This window comes from Stegodyphus dumicola, chromosome 1, assembly GCF_044657685.1.
Source record: "Stegodyphus dumicola isolate Sdum_Otavi_A_Nest chromosome 1, ASM4465768v1".
NCBI lineage: Eukaryota > Metazoa > Arthropoda > Arachnida > Araneae > Eresidae > Stegodyphus > Stegodyphus dumicola.
The window spans coordinates 253,116,341-253,138,650 of record NC_140768.1 but is presented as its reverse complement, the minus strand read 5'-3'; the positions used below and the strand labels follow the sequence as shown (position 1 = coordinate 253,138,650).

At 34.5% G+C, this 22,310-nt stretch overlaps 1 protein-coding gene across 1 annotated transcript in view; it reads right to left on the bottom strand.

Moving 5' to 3' along the window:
* Positions 1 to 22,310, bottom strand: part of LOC118205520 (cytochrome P450 4V2-like) — a 223,504-nt gene that overhangs the window by 18,886 nt on the left and 182,308 nt on the right. Inside the window, exons 3-6 of the mRNA XM_085827323.1 lie at positions 19,524 to 19,609; positions 14,349 to 14,539; positions 9,686 to 9,755; positions 6,315 to 6,441 (exon numbers count right to left, since the gene is read on the bottom strand). Coding sequence (XP_085683449.1) covers positions 6,315 to 6,441; positions 9,686 to 9,755; positions 14,349 to 14,539; positions 19,524 to 19,609 — 474 coding nt within the window. The remainder of the gene's footprint in view (positions 1 to 6,314; positions 6,442 to 9,685; positions 9,756 to 14,348; positions 14,540 to 19,523; positions 19,610 to 22,310) is intronic.

The window sequence follows — 22,310 nt, the reverse complement described above, 5'->3', positions numbered from 1 at the left end:
CAAGCCATATGTAATGAAAATCTCCCTCTTAGAAAACCTAAGAGACTCCAAGGCATTAACTGGTGGTCGAGTGCGCTCAGAATGAACGAAACGAAAGTGCAGAGCACTGCCAAGAAAACTCAAAAGCGAAAGACGGTTGGAGATAGAGTCCAACACTCTCACCATATTTCAACGGGAGAGGGCGCGGTACAAAAAGATGATTATTCAGGCTAAGATTACTTCCTGGAGGGAATTCTGCACCCAAGCAAAAACGACGTATGGTATTCACCACAAAATAGCTACCGGTAAAATCTTTAAACCTTCGCAGCTACAGATCCCTCTCTCAATCACCAACAGTCAGGTGTACACGGCAGACACCGTACGTACGCTCCTAAACGCAGTTTTCTGCAAAGACGATGTACTGCAGGACACAGCAGAACAAGCTCTTCTCAGGACAGTAAGAACCACACTGGACACCCCAACAGACCCGGATATTACAATTAATGAACTTCAAAAAGTTCTTGCAACTCTGCCGCGCAAGAAAGCCCCTGGGCCCGATGGGATGGACTATGCTATCACCAAAGCAACGATCAAAACTCACCCTAAATTCTTTGTTGACTATTTCAACAAGCTTCGGGCAGCAGGTATATTCCCAAAACCCCACAAGATAGGGCAAGTTATTTTATTTCTGAAAAAGAACCGGAACCCAGCCGAGGCCACATCCTTTCGTCCTATCTGTCTCTTATCGGCATTGGGTAAGGTACTAGAAAGGATTATCATGAACAGGCTACGGTACCATTTACACACGCAAGGATAAGCTCGATACAATACGGGTTTAGGACGGGCACTTCTACAGTCCACGCACTCTTCGAAGCAATTTTAGAGAATTGATATAGCGGCCACCATACTGCCATGATAAGCATAGATCTCAAGAACGCTTTTGATACATTATGGTGGCCGCAACTATCTACAGGATAGAAGACTACTAGCAGTTCACAACTCAGGCATAATAGAACAGGAGCAGACGAGAGGCTCTCCACAAGGGTAGTGCGCTGGTCCACACCTGTGGAATCTAACTTTCAACGAAGTTTTAACAGCTACATGGCCAGCGCACACCCAGATCTACGCCTACGCAGACGACGCAGCGCTAATAGTGAAAGGTCGAACTCGAAGAGAATTAGAGACTCACTGTAACGAATTGTGCCAACAATTCTACGCTCTATGTGACAACCTTAAACTGAAAATTGCAGAGCACAAATCCAAAGTGTTATTAATACCTAAAAAGAGAGGTTCTCTTTCAAGAAAACAAACCATTAAGATCAACAATCAGAGGATACAAATAGTCAATCAACTAAAATATCTGGGCCTTACGTTCGACCACAAGATGACCTGGATACCACACATCCAGGACCTCAAAATTAGAACAGTGACAATAGCGAAGCAAATGCGATTATTTCATGGCCACAAATGGGGCCTCAATCCTCATATTCAGAAGGTCCTCTTCACCACAGTGGTGGAAAAGATAGTCACTTATGCAGCAGCAGTATGGGCTCACCCAATGCAAAGCAGAAAAATTAAACACCTTTCTACCATTCAAAGACCCTTTGCATTGGGTATCACCAGAGCCTACCGCACGACCTCTTCAGATGCGATCAACGTGCTGGCTGGCCTCCTTCCCCAACACATCCGTGTTGAAGAGGAGGCAGCAAGACAAATCGTCCTACAGCTTAAAAGACCTGTCACCTTTGACAAAGAATATTTTAATCCAGAGGACTATGAAGCTAAATGCTGCCCTCTGAAAATCCATCCAGCAGCCAAAGGCACCGGAGTAAGCATAATTACTAATCCAACTACGGCCCACCGTTCAGCACAGATTACCATCTTCACTGGCGGATTGAAGATAGACGAAAATGTGGGAAGTGCCTATGTGGTCATGCTGCAAGATACAGTCATTGATCAATGGAAGGGTCAACTAAGGCAATGTAATAGCGTTTTTCAGGGAGAAGCAGTGGCAATTGCGCAAGCAATCCGCTACCTGCAATCCCACCACTCCCGCAATGCTACAATAAAGACAGACAATCTTTCTTCACTATACGCAATAGGAAACCCTGACCACCCATCCGATATTATTCAGGGAATACAGGAAGATCTGCGAAAAAATTCCCAACTCCATACAAGACTTGAATGGATCAAAGCGTATGCCGGCCACCACGGCAATGAGTTAGCTGACCATCTAGCCAAAGAAGCTGCCACAGGAGCAACATCTCAACAAATCAACATCCCATGGCCAGTGTCTTACCTGAAAAGAACATTGCGCTTAAAGGCAATTGGGAAATGGCAGCAGACATGGGATAACAGCGATACCGGCCGACGGACTTATTACCATGTCAGCTACGTGGACACTACCAAAAATCTTGCAAACATGCAATTGGTAAGATACATTACGGGTCACGGATCATTTCCCGAGTACTTTAACAAACGCGGGATAAGTAACACTAGCCAGTGCGCCTGTGGACAGACTGGCTCTCTGGAGCATTATCTGACCTCCTGTCCCCTTACAGAAGGGCTACACATCAACCTTCCGTCGACCAATCGACAAGCTTTCTGTAAGTTTTTGATAAAACAGATGCACTTGGTTAGAAAAATAGGGCTTTTAATGGATAAACTGGCCGACCTTGACACAGACCTGTGCCATACTTAGTCAGCCATATAGACGAATAGTAATTCAGTGTCTAGCACCAACTACCAACACCACAAAATAACTGTGAATTATCGTATGGAGTATCCAACACCCCTAGTAATATAGCAAGAATCAACTATTTAATCAATTTGCATTATGCCAACAAAACGAATTATGTCTATTATCTGTACCGCAATATGTAAATAAGGACCATCTGTACCTGTTTATAAATGTATCTTAAGTACCATCACCATGTAGTTATGTTTTATGTATGTATATGTATAATGCACACAATGATTCTATACTCAATGTAATTATGCGCCTTTTATTTGTATATATATGTTCTAGTATAAATGTTACTGTATTGATCATTAACTGTATTAATCATTGCTGCATTATTGTATTAATATTATTTAGCATCATCAAATTAATAGCACCAATTGAACCTTATTACGTACTTTCAAGTCTACGAGACTAAGGTACTATGTGCATTAAGATTGTGAGCCCAATGATTACTATGTGCCTAATACTATGTATATATATCCTCGTATGTACGATAATGTAACCATGCATCCGAATATAACATCACGCAACATGACACTTTACCGCATAGTGTTAATCTAAAGTCTTAATTCTAAAAAATCCATTGCATTAACTAACTTCTGTAGCATTATTATTATATATATTACATATATATTTGTTTATATATTATGTATCGTCTGTATATGTACCATGTATATAATGCTTATAAATCCAATTATTACTGCGTGCCTAATAATTGTGTATACGTGTTTTAGTATGTATATAACTGAATCCATGGCTCCGCGCATATCATCCTGTAGCATGGCACTGTACCACAAAGCGTTAAACTAGGATCTTACACTAAAACTAACAGCACCAATGAATTGTTCCAGCATTGTACTAATCTTATGTATTATGTACGTATATGTATAGTGCATCTAATAATTATGTATCCTATGTTAGTTATGCACCGAAAATATTTGTATATTTTTATATATATAGTATTAACAAGTAGAAATATTACTGTATTCATGCGTCAGTATTTAACACTGTGTAACATGAAGCCGTTTCGCATAGTGGGAAACTAGAATCTTACTATAAAATTAACTGCATTTATTACTTTCTATAGCATTGTATTATGAACCATCTGTTTATATATGCATATGTATACCGTGTACCTAATGTCTGAGAATCTAGTGATTATTATGTGCCTAAAAGTTGTGTATATGTATATTAGTATATATATTAGTTTATCCATCCAATCGCCTACAGCATCATGTTACATGTAAAAATAACAGCACCAATTACTTGCCCTAGCATTGTATTAAGAAACTAATATATGAATATGTATATGTATATGCGCCTAATGTATATGTATATGTGCCTAATGTATATGTATATGCGCCTAATGTATATGTATATGTGCCTAATGTATATGTATATGCGCCTAATGTATATGTAACTAATGACAATTATGCACCTTATAATTGCGTATAAATGCATTATTTTTAAAATACAATAAAATTAATTGCATCAATTATCCTCAACGGCACTCTACAATGTACCATCTGCTCATGTATATAAATGTGCCATGTACCTATTGATTATGAAATCGAATGATATAAGCATTGTAAATAGGAAAACAGTATAGCATTGTAAATAGGAAGCTGTACCCATGCACCCGCATACATTTCTACGTAACGAGACACAGTAAGGCAAAATATCAACTTAGTGTCCTATTATGAAATTAATAAGCACCTATTACTAGTCATAATATTATTTTATGGATCTAGAGTTTAAGTATATGAAGTAAGTACCAAATGTTTATGTCACCAATGGCTATTATGTACCAAATATAAGCGTACATACGCTTTTGTCTATATGTAATTGTGCATGTCCTTGTTTATATGTAATTGTACCCATGTATCTACTAGTGTTATCACATATCTTGGCACTGTATAGTTAATATACATCTATTACGCACTGAATAATCATGTACCTAATGTGTCTGTACACAAAATGTCTGTATATATGTATATGAATTTATGTTCTGTATATATGATAATGTAACTATGCATCTGCACATTTTATCCTGTAACACGGCACCGTATCGCAAAGAATTAACTAGAGCCCCACTCTAAAATTAATTGCACCAGTTATCTGTTCAGCATTGTATTAAGTACCTATTGTTAATGTATGTTAAAGTAGCACTTACGTAACGCTTGGGTATCCACTAATTACTTGTACCTAATACACGTGTTTTAATATCTTTGCACATTGGTTAATGTACTTAAACAGTACAAATAATTCAGTAGCAAGACACTGTAACACACAGTACCAATCTAGGGTCTAACTTTTAATTCACTGTACTAATTACTTATTCCAGCATAACATTGCGCACCTAATATTTCAGTGTGTACTTGTCTTCTGTAATCCAATGATAATGCTTCAAAGGATCATAGTGTACTCAACATATGAGTACACACGTTATGTATATATGCTATCGTATCCATGCTTTTGCATACACCTTGTAACATGACAATGTATTATCCAGTGTTTAACATTAATTAGCTTTAACGCCACTGTATGAAGTACCAAATTTGTATGTATGTTTATATATTAGTATATTAGCACAAAGAACACGTATGTTTATCTAGATAAAGGTGGACGTGGCGCTATACCGATTAACCGTATTGGTAGAGGGGTGGTGCCCACTTCCTCCGTCGCATGTCGCATGTCTTAGGCAAATAGTCTTCTGTGCTTTACCATAATGAAATTAGCCAAACCAGCTTTAAAGAAATCGGAAAATCTTTTAGATTTGGACATCCTCAGATCCCATCTAACGGTTAATGCGAAGAAATTGAAGAGTGTGACGCAGTTATTCCAGGCGGATAAACTCCATTCAGCCTGTAGATGTGGGTGTTAATAAACCATTCAAGGGAACTTCAAAATGACAATGGAATATGTAGATGTTACATTCAAAAAGGTAGTAATTCAAAAAAGTAGAAGTGTAAAAACATTCATAAAAGGAGGCGAAATGCATCATACCAGTCTAAAAATAGTGTAAGAGTGTATAATAAAGGAATGAAATGAAATAAAACGCTGTATAATTCAAAAGCCATTTAAAAATGCAGTATGTATAACAATCTGCAGATAGAACCGAGTATGATTGCTTATTAATGGATCAGAAGAACAGTGATGGTAAAGATGAAACAGAACTCGATGACGTGCCTGAAGATATAACGGAAGTCGAATATGACGAATTTTTCAAGTTATCCAATAAAGAGAATTGCTTAAGTTCTTAAGTCATTGCTTTCAAATAAACAGCATTATGGTACATGTAGAAATCTAATTTGTTTATGCTCACCTTTCCTCTCACTTTAATATGCGGCGTAAACAAACACCCGTAAATTTCGATCTTATTTTTTGTATTAAAAGTACGTGTTATACGCCGGAATACACGGTAAATACCTATACTGAAATCGAAAAGCGGAAGATAAAATTACCTGCTTTTTTATAAGTTCCTTATTTAAAGAATAATATTAAATTTACGTGAAAGAAAATATTATATGCCTTATATTTTGCAATCATTATTTGAAAAATATGAGATATAAAGGTAAATGGACGTTCTTACTGTCCTTGTAAAGTTGTGCAAGAGCTTTAAATCACGTCTGAACTGTCTACCCCATTTTGTAAGTCCAAAAATCCATTCTACCCAATATTGTGGATTCACCATCCTTTCCATAACAATTTCCGATGTTCTAAAATAACAAAAATAATATTACGCAAATTTAAATATTATTTATGAGCGAACGTATTTCATATTCTATCCAAATTATGGAGTCAACTTCAACTTGTTCTGATTATTAAGATTTCTATATATTGTTATTTGCCGAACAGAAAGTTTTACAAAATGCAATATTATAAAAAATATTGGTCCTTTTCTGTTACGAAATTTGGTGTTTTGATTTCCAGTGGGTACTATTTGGCAATCGCATTTAAAATAGCATCAAACAGATTGTTTGCACAGCTTGTTAACCCTTTACGGCAACAGTGTGTCCGGTCTGGACACACCTAAAAATTTCCTTCCGTACGCACAGAAAAATTGAATGAAAAAGGATTGATAGATTACTATAGGTTACTCTGAACATTCTTTATTTATAGTAGATGGCAGCTCAACACAAACCAGTCCATATATTTTAGCCATGTTTAGTTTTTTAAGACCCTCATTTTTCAAAGAAATCTTTGTTTCTCCCATTTCATCGGTCAGTTCATTGACAACAATGTTCGTTTCAGCACTCTTTTCGAAGCTCTATTCAATCAGTGTGCCACTTTGGGCACACCCACAGAATTAAAACGATAAGTGCTATCTTCATAAAATTTTACTTGTGTACTCCTCTAGGCCTAATTAGACTGCCTACCGTTTTTTTTTATAATCAAAACTCCGACTTTAAAAGGTAGTGGGCCGGAAAGGGTTAAACAAGAGCTGTAGAGCTTTAAATAAAGAAACTAGCGTTTGTTTTAATAAGGAAATGTTCCAGTATCATCACTATGTTTTAAGATTTTTGAAATGTAAGATATACAATTGTATCAATGTATATGTTATTATAAGGAAGGGATTTGTGCATAGTTTTGACAGAAACCAGGATGATTTATCTGGGATTTAATATTTAATTTCTAGTACTAAATGCCTCCCCAAAGAAGAATAAATTAATAATAAAAAAGTAAAATTAAATTAAAAGATTTTGGGGTTTTACATTAAATCTTGCCCCGGTCAAATACGAGGGCCATCCAGGAAGTAGATTACGTTTCCGTCTGTGTCCGCTAGGGGCGGGGCTAGCGCGGCCATCTTGGGGTCAGAGCGTTGCGCAGCTCAGTCTGCATCTAGCCGTGCTAGTGAGAGGTTCGTGCTGTGTTCCGTTCAGATACTGTGACGGTTTGAAATGTCTGCGTTAATTGAAAATCCCGCGAGCTGCGAGGTGCGCTCAGTAATAAGGTTTCTGGCTGCAAAAAACTGTAAACCGATAGAAATCTATCGGCAGCTTCGTGAAGTGTATGGGGACAACATTATCACTGAAGGTGGAGTGCGTCAGTGGGTCATAAGATTTCAAAATGGCCGAACCAATGTTCACGACGAAGATCGAAGTGGGAGACCCAGCATAGTGACCGCCGAACTTCTCGAAAAAGTCGATGCTAAAGTCCGTGAAAATCGAAATTTCACAATAACGGAACTTTCTTTGAGTTTTCCACAAATTTCGCGAAGTTTGTTGCACGAAATCATCAGCGAAAAGCTTGGTTACCACAAGTTTTGTGCAAGATGGATTCCAAAAATCTTGACAGAGGACCACAAAAATCAGCGAATGGCTGCAGCGTTGAACTTTTTGGACGCTTACCATAAGGATGGTGACTCTTTACTCGATCGCATCGTTACTGGTGACGAAACATGGGTGAAACATGTGAACTGTGAAACGAAATTGCAATCAATGCAGTGGGGGCACACAAGTTCTCCCCAAAAACCCAAGAAATGCATGCAAACAATGTCGGCAAGGAAGATGATGGCGACTGTTTTTTGGGACAGAAAAGGTGTAATTTTGGTGGACTTCCTGGAAAGAGGCACTACAATAAACTCTCAAAGGTATTGCCAAACTCTCCAAAAACTCAGAAGAGCAATTCAAAACAAGCGCAGAGGAATGTTGAGCTCTAAGATCTTGTTGATTCACGACAACGCCCGGCCCCACACGGCAAATGTCACTCGTAAAGTTCTTGAATCTTTTAAGAGGGAGTTGTTTCCTCATCCGCCGTACAGTCCCGACCTGGCACCGAGCGACTTCCACCTATTCCCAGCAATGAAGAAGTGGCTGGCTATGCAGCGTTTTGATGACGACGCACAGCTGCAAGAAGAGGTAACGAAGTGGTTGAAGGCGCAGGCGGCCGAATTTTTCGACGAAGGAATTTCCAAGCTCGTACATCGCTACGATAAATGCCTTAATTTGTATGGTGACTATGTAGAAAAGTAGTATTTGAGTGTGGCTTTCATCTGTATATAATAAAATTTGTTTCCTATACTTTGTTTATTTTTTATTCCAAAACGTAATCTACTTTCTGGATAGCCCTCGTATATTGTTTCAGGATAGATTAGATTAAATGATTTCTCTAGAACTAAAGTAACAGATTTTCCTTTTGAGAGATATTAAAAATTTTTAAAACATTAATGAATGCTAATAATAAAAATACAGAATTCGCATTTTTTTGAGCTTCTGAAGATTTTGTTACTTTAAATTACCATCTGTTTGGTAAATTATAAAAACAACATCTCAATTTGCTCAACTGGGACAGAAACTAAAAAAGGAACGCACAGAAGACTAATGTATGAAATGTATAATCCTTTTCTTTTCCTGATCATACGTAACAGAAAGAAAATACGATTGAATTCATTTTAGCAACATTCATTTCAGTAAACTAATTCATTCTAACAAGATTTACACAAATTACATTTAACTGAAGCAATTGACATCTTCTTCGCCTTGCCATTTTATCGGCCTTCCAACAAAGGAGCTGGCTACCTATGGATTTTCTCTTATTTACATACTGCAAGCTAATTCCCTTTAGAAAATTCTTGCTAATTTAAAACTAAATTTTCCAAATATCTTTATTCCATTGAATTTACTAGTCCTATGCAAGTCCTAGTTTTCATATGTGAATTACGGAACCATAAAAGTCATCTGTTAGGTATCGTTAGTACACACATAGTTTAACACATTTTAAATCAAAATACAATCTAACCATGAAATGCTTAATAAAATTGGATAGAATTAAAATATTGCAGAGATGAAATAAATATTTATTTCTAAAAAATTATGTGAAAATTTTTAAAGTTTCTACTGAAAATTACTGGTTTACTGAAAATTTGAGACCTAAAATACGTCGGGAAATTACAAAATAAACTGCACATTTTTTCCTAAATTTCATTTAACTGCCGAAAGTAAACAAAACAGCGTAGTTTACCTTAGAACGCATTTCACGTATTGAGAATCACTGTTTTGTTGAGCTGATATGGAAACTCCCAGTGTAGTCTCTAAAGTAAAATACAAAACAAAAATATAGTATCTAATTAATTACGATGATTTAACTATAATATATTAATAACTAAAGCTTAGCTATAATTTTCTTTGTCTGTGTATTATGATTTCATGATACAGAAAAAAAAGTTAATTAAGGTAGGTAATTAGTTTCCATGGAAAGTTTTAATAAAGCAATGAAGAAGCTGAATTTATCTCAATTTACGAATTCAAGCACGTACACTGCAGGGAAGAGTGGAAGAAAAAAGAAAATCTGAAAGGTTTCAGGTTTATATTACGTACAAAGCGGCGTTTTTTTAACATTTTGTGCGTTACCTTTATTTATTAAATTTCATGTTCTTCGCGCTTAAACCATACAAGCTTTACAAATTATGAAATCGGTAATAAAACAAATTTCAAATTTCGGCTTACAGATGTCCAAATTCGCAGTAGGGTTACGTCATTCAAAATTCGATGGTTCTAGGTACCGTTCTTTTATCACAATGCAAAAAACATACATAGATTTATGCAGATTCATCATTATTTAATGTCTTCAAATATAATACAGAGAGAGATAATATTTGGTGGCAACAGTTTGAAAAGTTAAACGGAATTCAGAGTGATTCGACGCAAAATCGCGAAACGAAAACAATAGTTCCTCAGGCACAAAGCCATAAAATTCAGTTCAAGAGCAATACCGCAAAACAATTTTAAAATGAGTATAACTTAAGAATGCGCTGGAGATAAAAATGTTTTTTCTGTACAAAGTTGCCATTGTTCGCTTAATCCTTGAGTTTGTTAATCAAAAATTTGTTAAAGTTTAACAAAATATGAAATCGATAATAAAACAAATTCCAAATTTCAAATTTGTGCTTCCAGATGCCCATATTCGCATGAGGATTACGTTACTCAAAATTCGATGGCTCTGGTTACCGTTGTTATCTCACAATGCAAGAAACATACATACATTTATGCAGATTTTTCGTTACTATGTCTTCAAATATAATACAGAGGGCGACAATATTTGGTGGCAACAGTTTGAAAAGTGAAACAGACATTCGGAACGATTCTACACAAAATTGCAAAACGGAAACAATAGCTTCTCAGGGAGAAAGCCCTTTTGGACTAAAAAAAGGGACAGTTCTATATCTCCCGTTCTACTAGGCCGATTGACGAAATTCAAATTTTCATGTCTCGAAAGCGCGACTTAGGATATGTATTAGATTTATATATAGCATTGCTCTAATATAGGTATTTTGACACAAAATCGAACTTTTTCTGAAATGACATGCCAATTGTTTTCCATATTTCGATTCTACGACTCAATGTAATAAAACTCGCACGAGTAGTTTTTAAAAAATTAGATCTAAAAATTTTTGCTCCTCATTGTTAATTGAATTTGATGTATATTTATTAATATCTCATTTTTTATTAAACTTATTTGATTCTTTCTTTTACATTTCGAAATTTAGGTTCATTCCAAATAAATTCTCGTATTTTTTTTATCATTTATTTTTAAAATTTATATTTTAAAATAATTTTTATAAATTTTTCGAAAAACATTTTGAATTATAACCTATAAAAGTTTTGCCATCATCTTAAAAGTAGATGTAACTAAGCATACCTACAAAAAATTAACGCTCTTTGCTCAAAATTTCCTAAGATATACGTGAATTTATATTTCGGCGCGTTTTGAAATTTGGCGTATTTATTATAAGCGATAATAACGAAAATGTGGTTTACGCACTTCGTTAAAAATGATTTGAAAGTATGAACGATGACTTTTTCCCGCTCGTGGACAATGAAGAAAAAAGAAAGGAAAATAGGTTGCTATAAATAAGGAAGTTAGTCAAGTAAATTATTCTTGGCGCAAACTGTAAAAAAATTCGAAAAAATAAATTGTTATATTTCTCACCAAAAATTACAAAATTGAATATCTAGGCATAATTTGAGTCGTACAATCGAAATATGGAAATAAAATGGTATGCTATTTCCGAATAAAGTCCGATTTTATGTAAAAATACTTATGTTAGAACAAAGCTATATATAAATCTAATATATATCCTACGTCGCGCTTTGAAGACATGGAAATGGCAATTTGAATTTCGTCAATCGGCCCAGTAGAACGGGAAATATAGAACTGTCCCCCGTTTTCTTTTGCGCAGTGTACATACATTATAGCATTACGCACAAAAATTTCTGACTACAGTATTAGAAACTAAAAAATTTTAAACGAAAGCTGGGAAAAGAACTGAAGCAAGACAGGTAAAAAGCAAACTTTCTGTTACTAGTGTATTGATTAAACAAAAACCATGATTAGCAGACTGTTATTACAAACATTTATTTCACATAATTGTAGATTCATAATTTATATGAAATTTAAATGAAAATTTAAAGAACTCGCTTCATTGAGAAACATAACAGAAGTTTTACATAATCTGAAACAGCATATAATCTAACTGGTATGATAAGCAGTTTAGACTGTATGAATAAATTAACAGTAGCTTTAGCTAATTGCCTTAAGGTAAATAATTAAATTGTAATTACGACAAAAATAGCCGTTGTATAATTGACAATAATTATATTATGATACAGATAACTTTAGTGATATAAACTGTAATAGATTTAATGTACTTGAAGCAACACAAGAATCATTAACTATGTTCTGGCATATGAAATGTTTCAAGTGCGTCGTACTCAGGGCTTAATTTATAAAACTAGAGCTTCTGGAGCCTCATCAAAGACCGTCGGGAAAGATGAGCAGAAATATATAAATAAAAACAAATCTGAAAGGTTTCAGATTTTAAATTACGTCCAAAGGGGCGTTTATTTAACGATTTGTGCGTTACCATTATTTATTAAATACCATGTTCTTCGCACTTAAACCATAAAATTCAGTTCAAGAGCAATATCGCAAAATAATTTTAAAATGAGTAAAGAATTTCCGATACACAGTCTCGCGCGCTGGAGATAAAAATGTTTTTTCTGTACAACGTTGCCTTTGCTCGCTTAGAAATCCTTGAGTTTGTTAATCAAAAATTCGTTAAAGTTTAACAAAATATGAAATTGATAATAAAACATATTCCAAATTTCAAATTTGGGCTTCCAGATGCCCATATTCGCAGGAGGATTAGGTTAGTAAAATTTCGATGGCTCTAGTTACCGTTGTTATCTCACAATGCGAGAACCATACGTACATTTATGCAGATTCTTCCTTATTTAATTTCTTCAAATATATTACAGGGCGATAGTATTTGGTGGCAACGATTTGAAAAGTGATACGTCGTTTATAGGGTTCCGACGCAAAACGAAAACAATAGTCCTTCAGGGACAAAGCCCCTTTGGACTAAACATTGTAAATAATTAATAGTTAAAATTAAATAAAGCATTTAGAGATAAAATATAGTGAATTAGTGACAATTAGTTAAATAACAAATTCAAATACCTACCAGAATATAAATTTCCAGCTCGTGTGTATTCAAATGAGATAGAAAGGAGATAGTATTTAAAGGAAGGTAGCGTAGAATCTGAGCGCAAAACAAAGTAGCGAAGAAACGAGTTTTAGAGCGTAGAAGCTGAGCGTCTTCCGACTACTGATTGGCAACGTTGCTAATTTTGATTTTCATGACAGCTGTGTTTCTGCGGCATTGCGTTATTCTCATCATTAGGCTTGTCACATGACTTGGTCAGAGCGCGTTCTTTATCTGTGTTAGCCGTTGGGCTAATTCACATTTTCTTAATTAAGTCAAATTCCTTATTTCTGATTTAATCCATAAGTGTTGGCTATTTTTGTTAGCATAAGCGGTGCCTTCTGTTAACTTGCAAAATTGCAAGTTAAAAAAAAAGGGTCTCTTACACACTTCCTAGTTTCTGTGATACTTGAAAAGACATACTGATAACTCACTTAAGTTCTTAGAAGTTTCGTATATTTGTTGCTACCAAAGAACACGATACTTTATAGGAGATATTATGGCTAAAAGAATTCAATAATTTTAGCATCCTGTAAGTATAATGTAAGTTTGAAAATCTCATATTTAAGGCATGTAAGGTTCTTATGTTTATTAACTAGTTATTATCACTTTAATTTTTAATACAGCTTCTTCTTTTCGCATTCGTCACCAGAATCCAAAATAGCTTTCAGAGTATATAAGCCAAGTTTTTGAATTTTTGAGAGAGAGAAAGTTTCTTGCATTCGCTTTGCGCTTTTAAAATTCCTCAATAACTCGGACTGAAAGTGATTATTACGCGTTTTGCATTCTTTTGCTAACCAATACTTTAGACTTACCAGTAAAATTAATTCAGTCAGCTTATAGTTTGCTAAATTCATCATTCAACACAATGATGACAAGTCTTGACCAATTGAGTGCGAATGCTGATAGTCATATAACTGGCGGTACAGCAACACAGCTGGTGGTAAGTAAGTAAGTAAATAAAAAAAGTTCAATTTAAATAGCTAAGGGTTAATTTTGTATAGAATCCCCCTAATTTATGCGTAAAAAATATAAATAATGTCACAAAATTTAATAATTTAATTTCGAGACATACTTGTTATTAGTTGAAGAACAGGTGGAGTGATTCTAATCGCTTAGTTTTATAGAAATTGATCTTACCGCATATAATATCAAGAGTGCATAACGTCACGGGCAGGATAACATCAGTCCATGGCTTTTTTGTCTCTTTTTCTAGAATTTTTACGAATATATGCGATTGCTCGTTGAAGACGGGCAAAAAATCCTTCAAGATTTCAAAATGGAAAGATGGCGTTATTAACTTGCGACGAGATTTCCACTTCGGGCCGTAACTACAATAGAAAAATAAAATGGAAGTGTCAAATGTAATCAGTAAAATACATAAGGATAATTTAAACAGATTTATGCAATTCAGCATTTAAATCTAAATATTTGAATTTTTATAATTTAGAACAGGTTTTAAAATTTTTTCATAACATTTCTATGTACATTATGCATATGATTATTATAACCTAAAAATTAGTAAGAACAATGAATGTATAACCGATGAACTTTTCCCAAGAAAGTAATATGCATCAAAATGTGGTATGAAATGCAAAGGAAAGAAAGCAAGAGTCATAAAAATTAAACATTTATTTAAATCTATGCCCAAATGCCAACTTTCCAGGAGCAAGACAAGATTTATTATGTTAAAAACAATTAACAAACTAAACAAAGGATAATGAAAAAATTCTGAAAGCTCTCGCATTTACATATAGCCGTTTCAAGAGCATTTTCGCTAACGCCACATTGGGCTAAAAATATTTAAAACAGCATATCTTCAGAATTTCCGATAGACAATCTCGCACACTGGAGATATTAATGTTTTATTCCTCATAGTGTGGCCACTGCTGGCTTTGAAATCATTGAGTTTTTTAATGAAAAATTCATTTAATATTTACAATATAAGAAATAAACAAAAAATTTCAAAATTCGTGTTTCCAGGTGCCCATTTTCGGTTGCAGGACTATATTAGTCACAATTGGATGGCTAGGGGAACCGTTGATTTTTTTCAATGCAAAAAACATACATACATTCACGCAGATTCTTCATTGTTTAATTTATTTAAATATAACGCAGGGCGATAATATTTGGTGGCAATAATTTGAAAAGTGAAACGGACATTTATAGCGAATCGCCGCAAAATGCCGTTTCAAAACTAACTTTCCTACTGCGCTAACGCCCCTCCGGGCTAAAAGGCCAAAAAAATTCAATGGAATGCAGAAAACTCCGTACAGATGCAAAATCATTATAATATTCTTATGTGGTTTCCACGAAGTGAGTTTATTCGAGAGTTTTTAAGTTTTTTTTTTTTTTTTTTTTTTTGTTTCAAGTCCAATCGATCACATTATGGCCAAAATCAGTCGGCTGAGACTAAATGACAAGAATCTCATATTTAGGTAGAATTTGAAATTAATTAACGGCTCTGAACATTTTTCAGTTTTAAGAACATCTGTTTACAGAGATAAACTTCTAGTTCGATCCTCAACTGGTATCCAGAGTTTGTACAACAGGGCATAAAGTAGAACCCTTGAACAGGTAACAGATTTTCTCATCGTCGTTGCACTTTTCCGGAATATATGATGATTGTTTTAATAAATCTGTTGTTTTAGTAAAATCTGTTAACTGATTTCAAGTATCATAATTCTCACGATTAAACTGAATTTATTCAAAACTAGTTAACGGCTCTGATTAGGTCAAACATGTTACTTAGCCCATGAGGTCAACAATCCTTATAACTCTTTGCGATCACTAGTGCTCTCTATAGATAATTTTCAGTAGCAGTAAAAGAATTCCACACTGCAGCGACATAAGATAAATGAATTTTTTCTGCTACATTTTCCTCATACTGAAAAATTTTTGATTATGTAAAGTTACACGACCTGAATCCTTCTCCATCAAATTATATAAAAATGTAAGTTTTCGGATGGTTTCACCGTGATGGCAAATGAATTCATCTATTACCACCATATAGTATAGAGAGGATAAATCCTTAATGTTTAATATACACAATTTTGTATTCAGTGGCCTATTATTTTCAAGTTCTACATTGATTTTCTTTACTAAAATGGAAAGAATATGCCTCCAAATTTGACTATTTTACATCCATTGAAAATCAGAATAGTACTCGAATTTCTCGAGCTTTCGAAATGGGGTATAACAACTACTGTAGTTGATTACACTCATTAACAGTTACATGTTATAGATGTCACTCATTGACAGTTACAGTTACTTTGTTTCTTTAAAAGTGTGTAAATTTTGAGTTGCTGCATTTCGCTCAACGTTACTTTTTGCATATGAAAATCTGGTCAAAGCAAACTGCATTATGAAGCATCACAAAAAAGAGCTGTATGTACAGAAGAATATTAGAGTACAAATTTTGACATTCTACACTCATGTCCATAAATTAAGGATAATTCGGAGTCACGTGGAAATCGAACTCTAAAATAAATATATCACATGTAAAATCACTACACACATCTTCAAGAATCATATGCAAATTTCAGGAAGTAACCAGATGACACCGATGGTACGTCACAATGACGAGAGTGTAAGAGAGTGATATATAAGGAATACAGGCAAAGAAGTAAAATTGTTCGCAGGCGCTTTATAAGCATTTCAATGCAATAACCGAATAGTTATGACACAAAGGACGCATTTGGATGATTTTTTACGTGGTAGAATTATCGGCCGTCTGGAATGTGGGCGTACCCAACTGGAAGTATCAGACGAACTTGGAATTGCCTAGAGTGTCATCTCCAGGCTTTGGCAAAGATTCCAAGATGATGGTAATGTGAGTAGACGTTACAGCACAGGTCGCCCCAGAGTTACAACGCAGAATGAGGACCGGTATTTGGCAGTTACTGCCAAAAGAAACAGGCGGAGCACAGCCTCAGACCTGTCTCGTCAGCTCTCTTCAGCCACTGGTACGACAATTTCAAGGCAGACCGTGTACAGACGCTTAGGGCAAATTGGTCTATATGCTCGTAGACCTGTCAGATGCGTTCCACTTACTGCAACTCACTGTCGCCTGCGGTTAGCCTGGAGTAGAGAGCATGCATTCTGGACATCGCAACAGTGGGCTTGTGGGATGTTTTCCGACGAGTCCAGGTTTAGCTTGCAGTCTGATTCTCGCTTTCATATGGAGAGCTCCAGGTACCCGTTACCACCAAGAAAACATCATTGAACGACACCGTTACGGTGGTGCAGGAGTGCTCGTTTGGGGTAGAATTATTCATTGTTCCAGAACTGACCTGCATGTTCAAATTGAAACCATGACATGCCAAATCTATCGGGACGTCATTCTGGAACAACATGTACTTTTGTTTCGGGGCGCCATGGGCGCACAATTTGTGTTTATGGATGACAACGCCCGTCCTCACCATGCAAACATAGTAAGCGAATGCCTTCAATCGGAGGATATCACCCGTATGGACTGACCAGCATTCTCACCGGACTTGAATCCAGTAGAGCACGTGTGGGACATGCTTGGCCGACGAGTTGCAGCCCGTCAACCTCCTCCTACATGTCTACCGGAACTTCGGAGAGCATTGCTTTTTGAGTGGTGTAATATCCCCCAAGATCAGATCGATAATTTGATACTCAGCATACCTAGACGTTGTATGGACTATATTGCATCGTCTGAGAGACATACAATGTATTAACAATCATACCAACCATGTAATATTGGTTTTTTGTAAATAGGTTTTTTTTTTTTGTAATTTGCTCCAGGGAGAAAAAATCGCTAATTTTTTTAATAATATCAAACATATAGTATCTTTTTTTGGTCTTTACCTTTCGTTTAATAAATAAGCTTTACAAATAAGTCAAATTTGTTTTGCTTCTAACTCTTCGTTTGCCTGATTTTGCATTATCCTTAATTTATGGACATGAGTGTAGAAGTAAATGTTCATCGCTAAAGAGTTGATTGTAATTCCATGCATTCATGCAAAGCAATAATTAAATAGAAAAGAGAAAAATAAATTTATTTATTGTCAATTTAGAATAGAGGAAATAAATTTATTTTTCCCCCACTAATAAAAAGAGTATAAAAACTTATAAAAGGCCGGGTAATCTGGGTGAAATAGACATCTGGAAGATTATCTGAACAGATCAGGGATAAAATTGTGCTAAACCCTCCTGAATTGTTTGGAATTCCTGACTGTAAATCTATCGATTTGCAAACACTTTATTAAATTTGAATGATAAAATAAAATTCAAAATAATTTTAAATTAAAATTAAAAAATTTTGCTGACAGCTTTGGGAAAAATAATGAAAGATCAAAATTGACTGAGTGAATATCAATAGCCTGGAAGGTAATCCCAGAAAGAATAGTGCATTATTATATTAAAGCAATTGCAAAAATTTGTATATTTCATTTAAAATTTAAACGATTGTTTATTTAAAAATTACCAATTATCTGGATCATACTGGGGAATAATGAAAACTGTTCCCAAGATTTAGACTGGTGTGAAATTAACTATCTTAAAGATGCAAATTTCTTAGATGAACGCAATCTTGATGTTTTGATAGAGGTCCTGATGGAAGTATTGAAATTACACATATCTTGAATCATATACTGATGAATGGATGTTATTCTCGCAATTAAACTAAATTCAATGACAAAACTATTTGTTATATTGTCAGGACTTGCATGTCTTTTGATTTGCTTCGGGAATATCGCGTGTTCTGAATAGGAACAGGGAGCTTACTCAAGCTATGTTCAAATATGTATGGAATGGAAGACACAAGCAGGAAAGGTTAACTTTACCTTTTATTGTCCATGATATTACAGATGCTCCCGCACTTCGGGATACAACCCCACTTGTGGTCTGAAGGTAAAAATATAAAAAACTACTAACTAAAATTTTAAATAAGGGCTAACTTTGAATTAGTTTACACAAATGCCTAACACTAAGACTGGCCTTTTAAATTATTACGTATTTAGCACGCAAACTGCCGAAACTACAATACGTTTAAAATATCAAGAGGACTAGAATTTTTTCATAAAAGAAAGTTTTCTTTAGCTGATCTAACCAAATTTAAAGTATGCATATTGCAATTGATGGCCTTTTACAATAGAAGATTTATGGTAATTTTTAAGTATTTAATTATAATTACTGTGTTTAAAATTTAAGTTATCTATCATGCATTTAAGAAAATAAGTTTTATGATTTAAAATTCCCTTTAAATATTAGCAAAAAATTAGTAAACATGAAAATGCTTCGGCTTATACTAAAGATATTTGGTTTTAATGGTTTACGTAAGTTAATTACCTAGTCAGAAGTCCGGTTCCCAGCCAAGGATGAAGCAAGTCGTAGGTCCAACTTTTCTGCATCATTTTCGTACCGCATATTAACTCCTAAAATTACAGAAAAGAATTTAAATCGTGAAGATACCTTCAAAATGTAACAATTAAGTGTAAATTCCAACTTTAAGAGCTCTAACTTTCTCTAGAGCGCAAACGTTTTAATAGAATTTGATAATTCTTACAATATATACTTTTGAAAATTCACTGATATCATTAAACTGCATTACGAAAATGATAAGCAAAAAAACAGCAGTCTTGTTTGATTTTACGTTTGGACGAATTTAAAAATAATCAAATGCCTCGGATTGTACTGGACATTTTCGCACTTCTATCGGTGTCACGATTTAAGTTATATCCGTATTCGGTAAATATTCTGGGAATTTTTAAATTTAACAGACGTGATTTTCGCCATAAAGATGTTTATGCAATGAGAAGTAATTGCATAATCAAACATTTGTGCTTTCTGAATATATGTTTGAGAGAGCTCGTCAGATCTTCGGATCAAGATGTAAAAGGTTGTGCGACACTCGCAAGGTCATGGGTTATCTAAAAGAATCTCTGAAATTTTATTGTAGCTTTGCGTTATACCTTGGTAAACACATAGTGAAATAATTTGAAGAGCTTTAAATGGATTCCCTTTTAAAAATGTCGATTAATGTAAACACGTGGACGAAAACATAACTTCCGAAAAAAATTGACAAAAGATTATCACTTAATAACAAATTATTCAATAAAATATATATTTAAGATTATCTATGGAATGTCTGAAAACTTAAATAGTTTTCTAACAGTAAAACGACACTGGTTGAAACAAAAAAAGAATTTTTTCCACAATCAGAACAAGCAAGCTTCTTTCAAATGTTTATTACTATTCTTCGAAATTTGCTTATTGGGGACAATGAATTAAATAAGATGGGATTCCAGATTATGAATATGCTGGTCAGGACATTTCTTGTTAAACAAAACTTTTTCTACAGACAGATAAAAAAAAATCTGTATTAGGAAACTACCCGAAATATGATTAAAATATTTTGGAACAGTATGCAAATGTTAATAAAGACAGCAATATAAGTAAGTTTAGAAAGTTAATCTCTGAATTTCTCTTTTTTGTCTCTTTTTACATTAAAATAACATCAATATAAAAGAAAACTCGATAACTCGTTGTAGCACCCTTGAGATTAACAACTTGAGACTTCGGATTACTCGTAATAAATTGATATCCCCTTGATACTTTAATACTTATTTTATGCCAGTTTTAACAAGAATTTAACGTAGATTTTACTGCCACCTCAATAACCCCGATTAGGGGCTACCACACATACATTTCGTCATGGAAGACATCAACTTTGATGAACGACAGGGATTGAAGGAAGAAAATGAGGACCCAGCTTGTGACCTTTCATATGCAGAGTAGTTGCATGTGTTGCATTACTTTCCCAATTGTTTCATATCTTTTGTAGCAGAAAAAATTTCGTCAACTTAGTAGGTTAACAAAGAGATCTCGTAACTCATCATAACTCGTCATAACTCGTAACCGATTCTTTTTGCATTTTACTTGTTGCCGTTTTAGTGTGAATGCTGTTATAACGGTTTATGGATTTAAAAAATTAAATATCCGACCACTTACACTAGAAATTCTTCGTTAACAGCGTCCGATTTTAAAAGTGTCGAAGATGCTACACTCTTAAAGTCATCAAGAGAAAAGTTAATCTCCTATTAGGTCTTACACTGCAAGAAAGGGTTCTGATATTAGATTGAAGGACGTGAAAACAATAGGCTTCAAGCGAGTACTATTATTGTAATTTTTTAAAATTAGGCATAATTAATAAGATAAAAAGCGGTTTATAAAATAATTTTCAATATATTCGTATTTAATTTGTTTCTGGTTTATTATTACCGATTCATATGAACAGAAACTTGAGTTAACGAATTTCTGTTGGATATGTAGATGTAACAGAAAACTTGACATTTATTCAGGATATCCTGCGAAGTTGAGAGAGAAAAACTGTGTATAATAAATCTCTTTAAACTGCGCCGTTTTAGAAATTAATCCATGTCATTTAATCTTAAATAACAATGCTTAGATGAACGCTTTAGCCAATCAGAATGATTCCAAATCGAAACTAACACTGCAAAGACTCTCTCAGGCTTTGTTTCTGTATGCTTTGCATTTTGCATCTTTACTTGCTTCCTGTTAAGGTGCCGTCGTTTACTTTCTCTCTTTCATCCACTGTATTTGTCTTAACGTGCAGAAAGCTTAACAAAATGGGAGGAAAAATAGGTGCAGATTGCGCTCTTAATGATGAGTAAATTAGAATACGCGTTTCAAATGTTCTTTTGTACAGAAATAAAATATGTTAAATCGTCACGACGGCTACATCTGATTGCAACTGATTGCACATTATACATGCCAGCACCATCTACAATTTCCAGCATGACTGAAATTACCTATGTCTTCTCTTCACCTAAATTATTACGCACATATAAAATTAATCTATGCACAAAGAACTTAGCAAAAAAGAAGAAGATGATTTGTTTGGAAGGGGAGGGAGTACAGTTTGAATAAATGTACTCAAGGATAGTTGAAAACATTTCAAAACATTCTCCTCTTGCAAATGACAGTTACTGAAGGAAAAGTAAAGAATATACTACGAGGAAAAGAATATAAATTAATAAATTTATGAGAATAAAAAAAAAAAGGTTTAAATCATTAAGGAAGGAAATCTTCCCTCTCCTCTCCACGTCACGGATT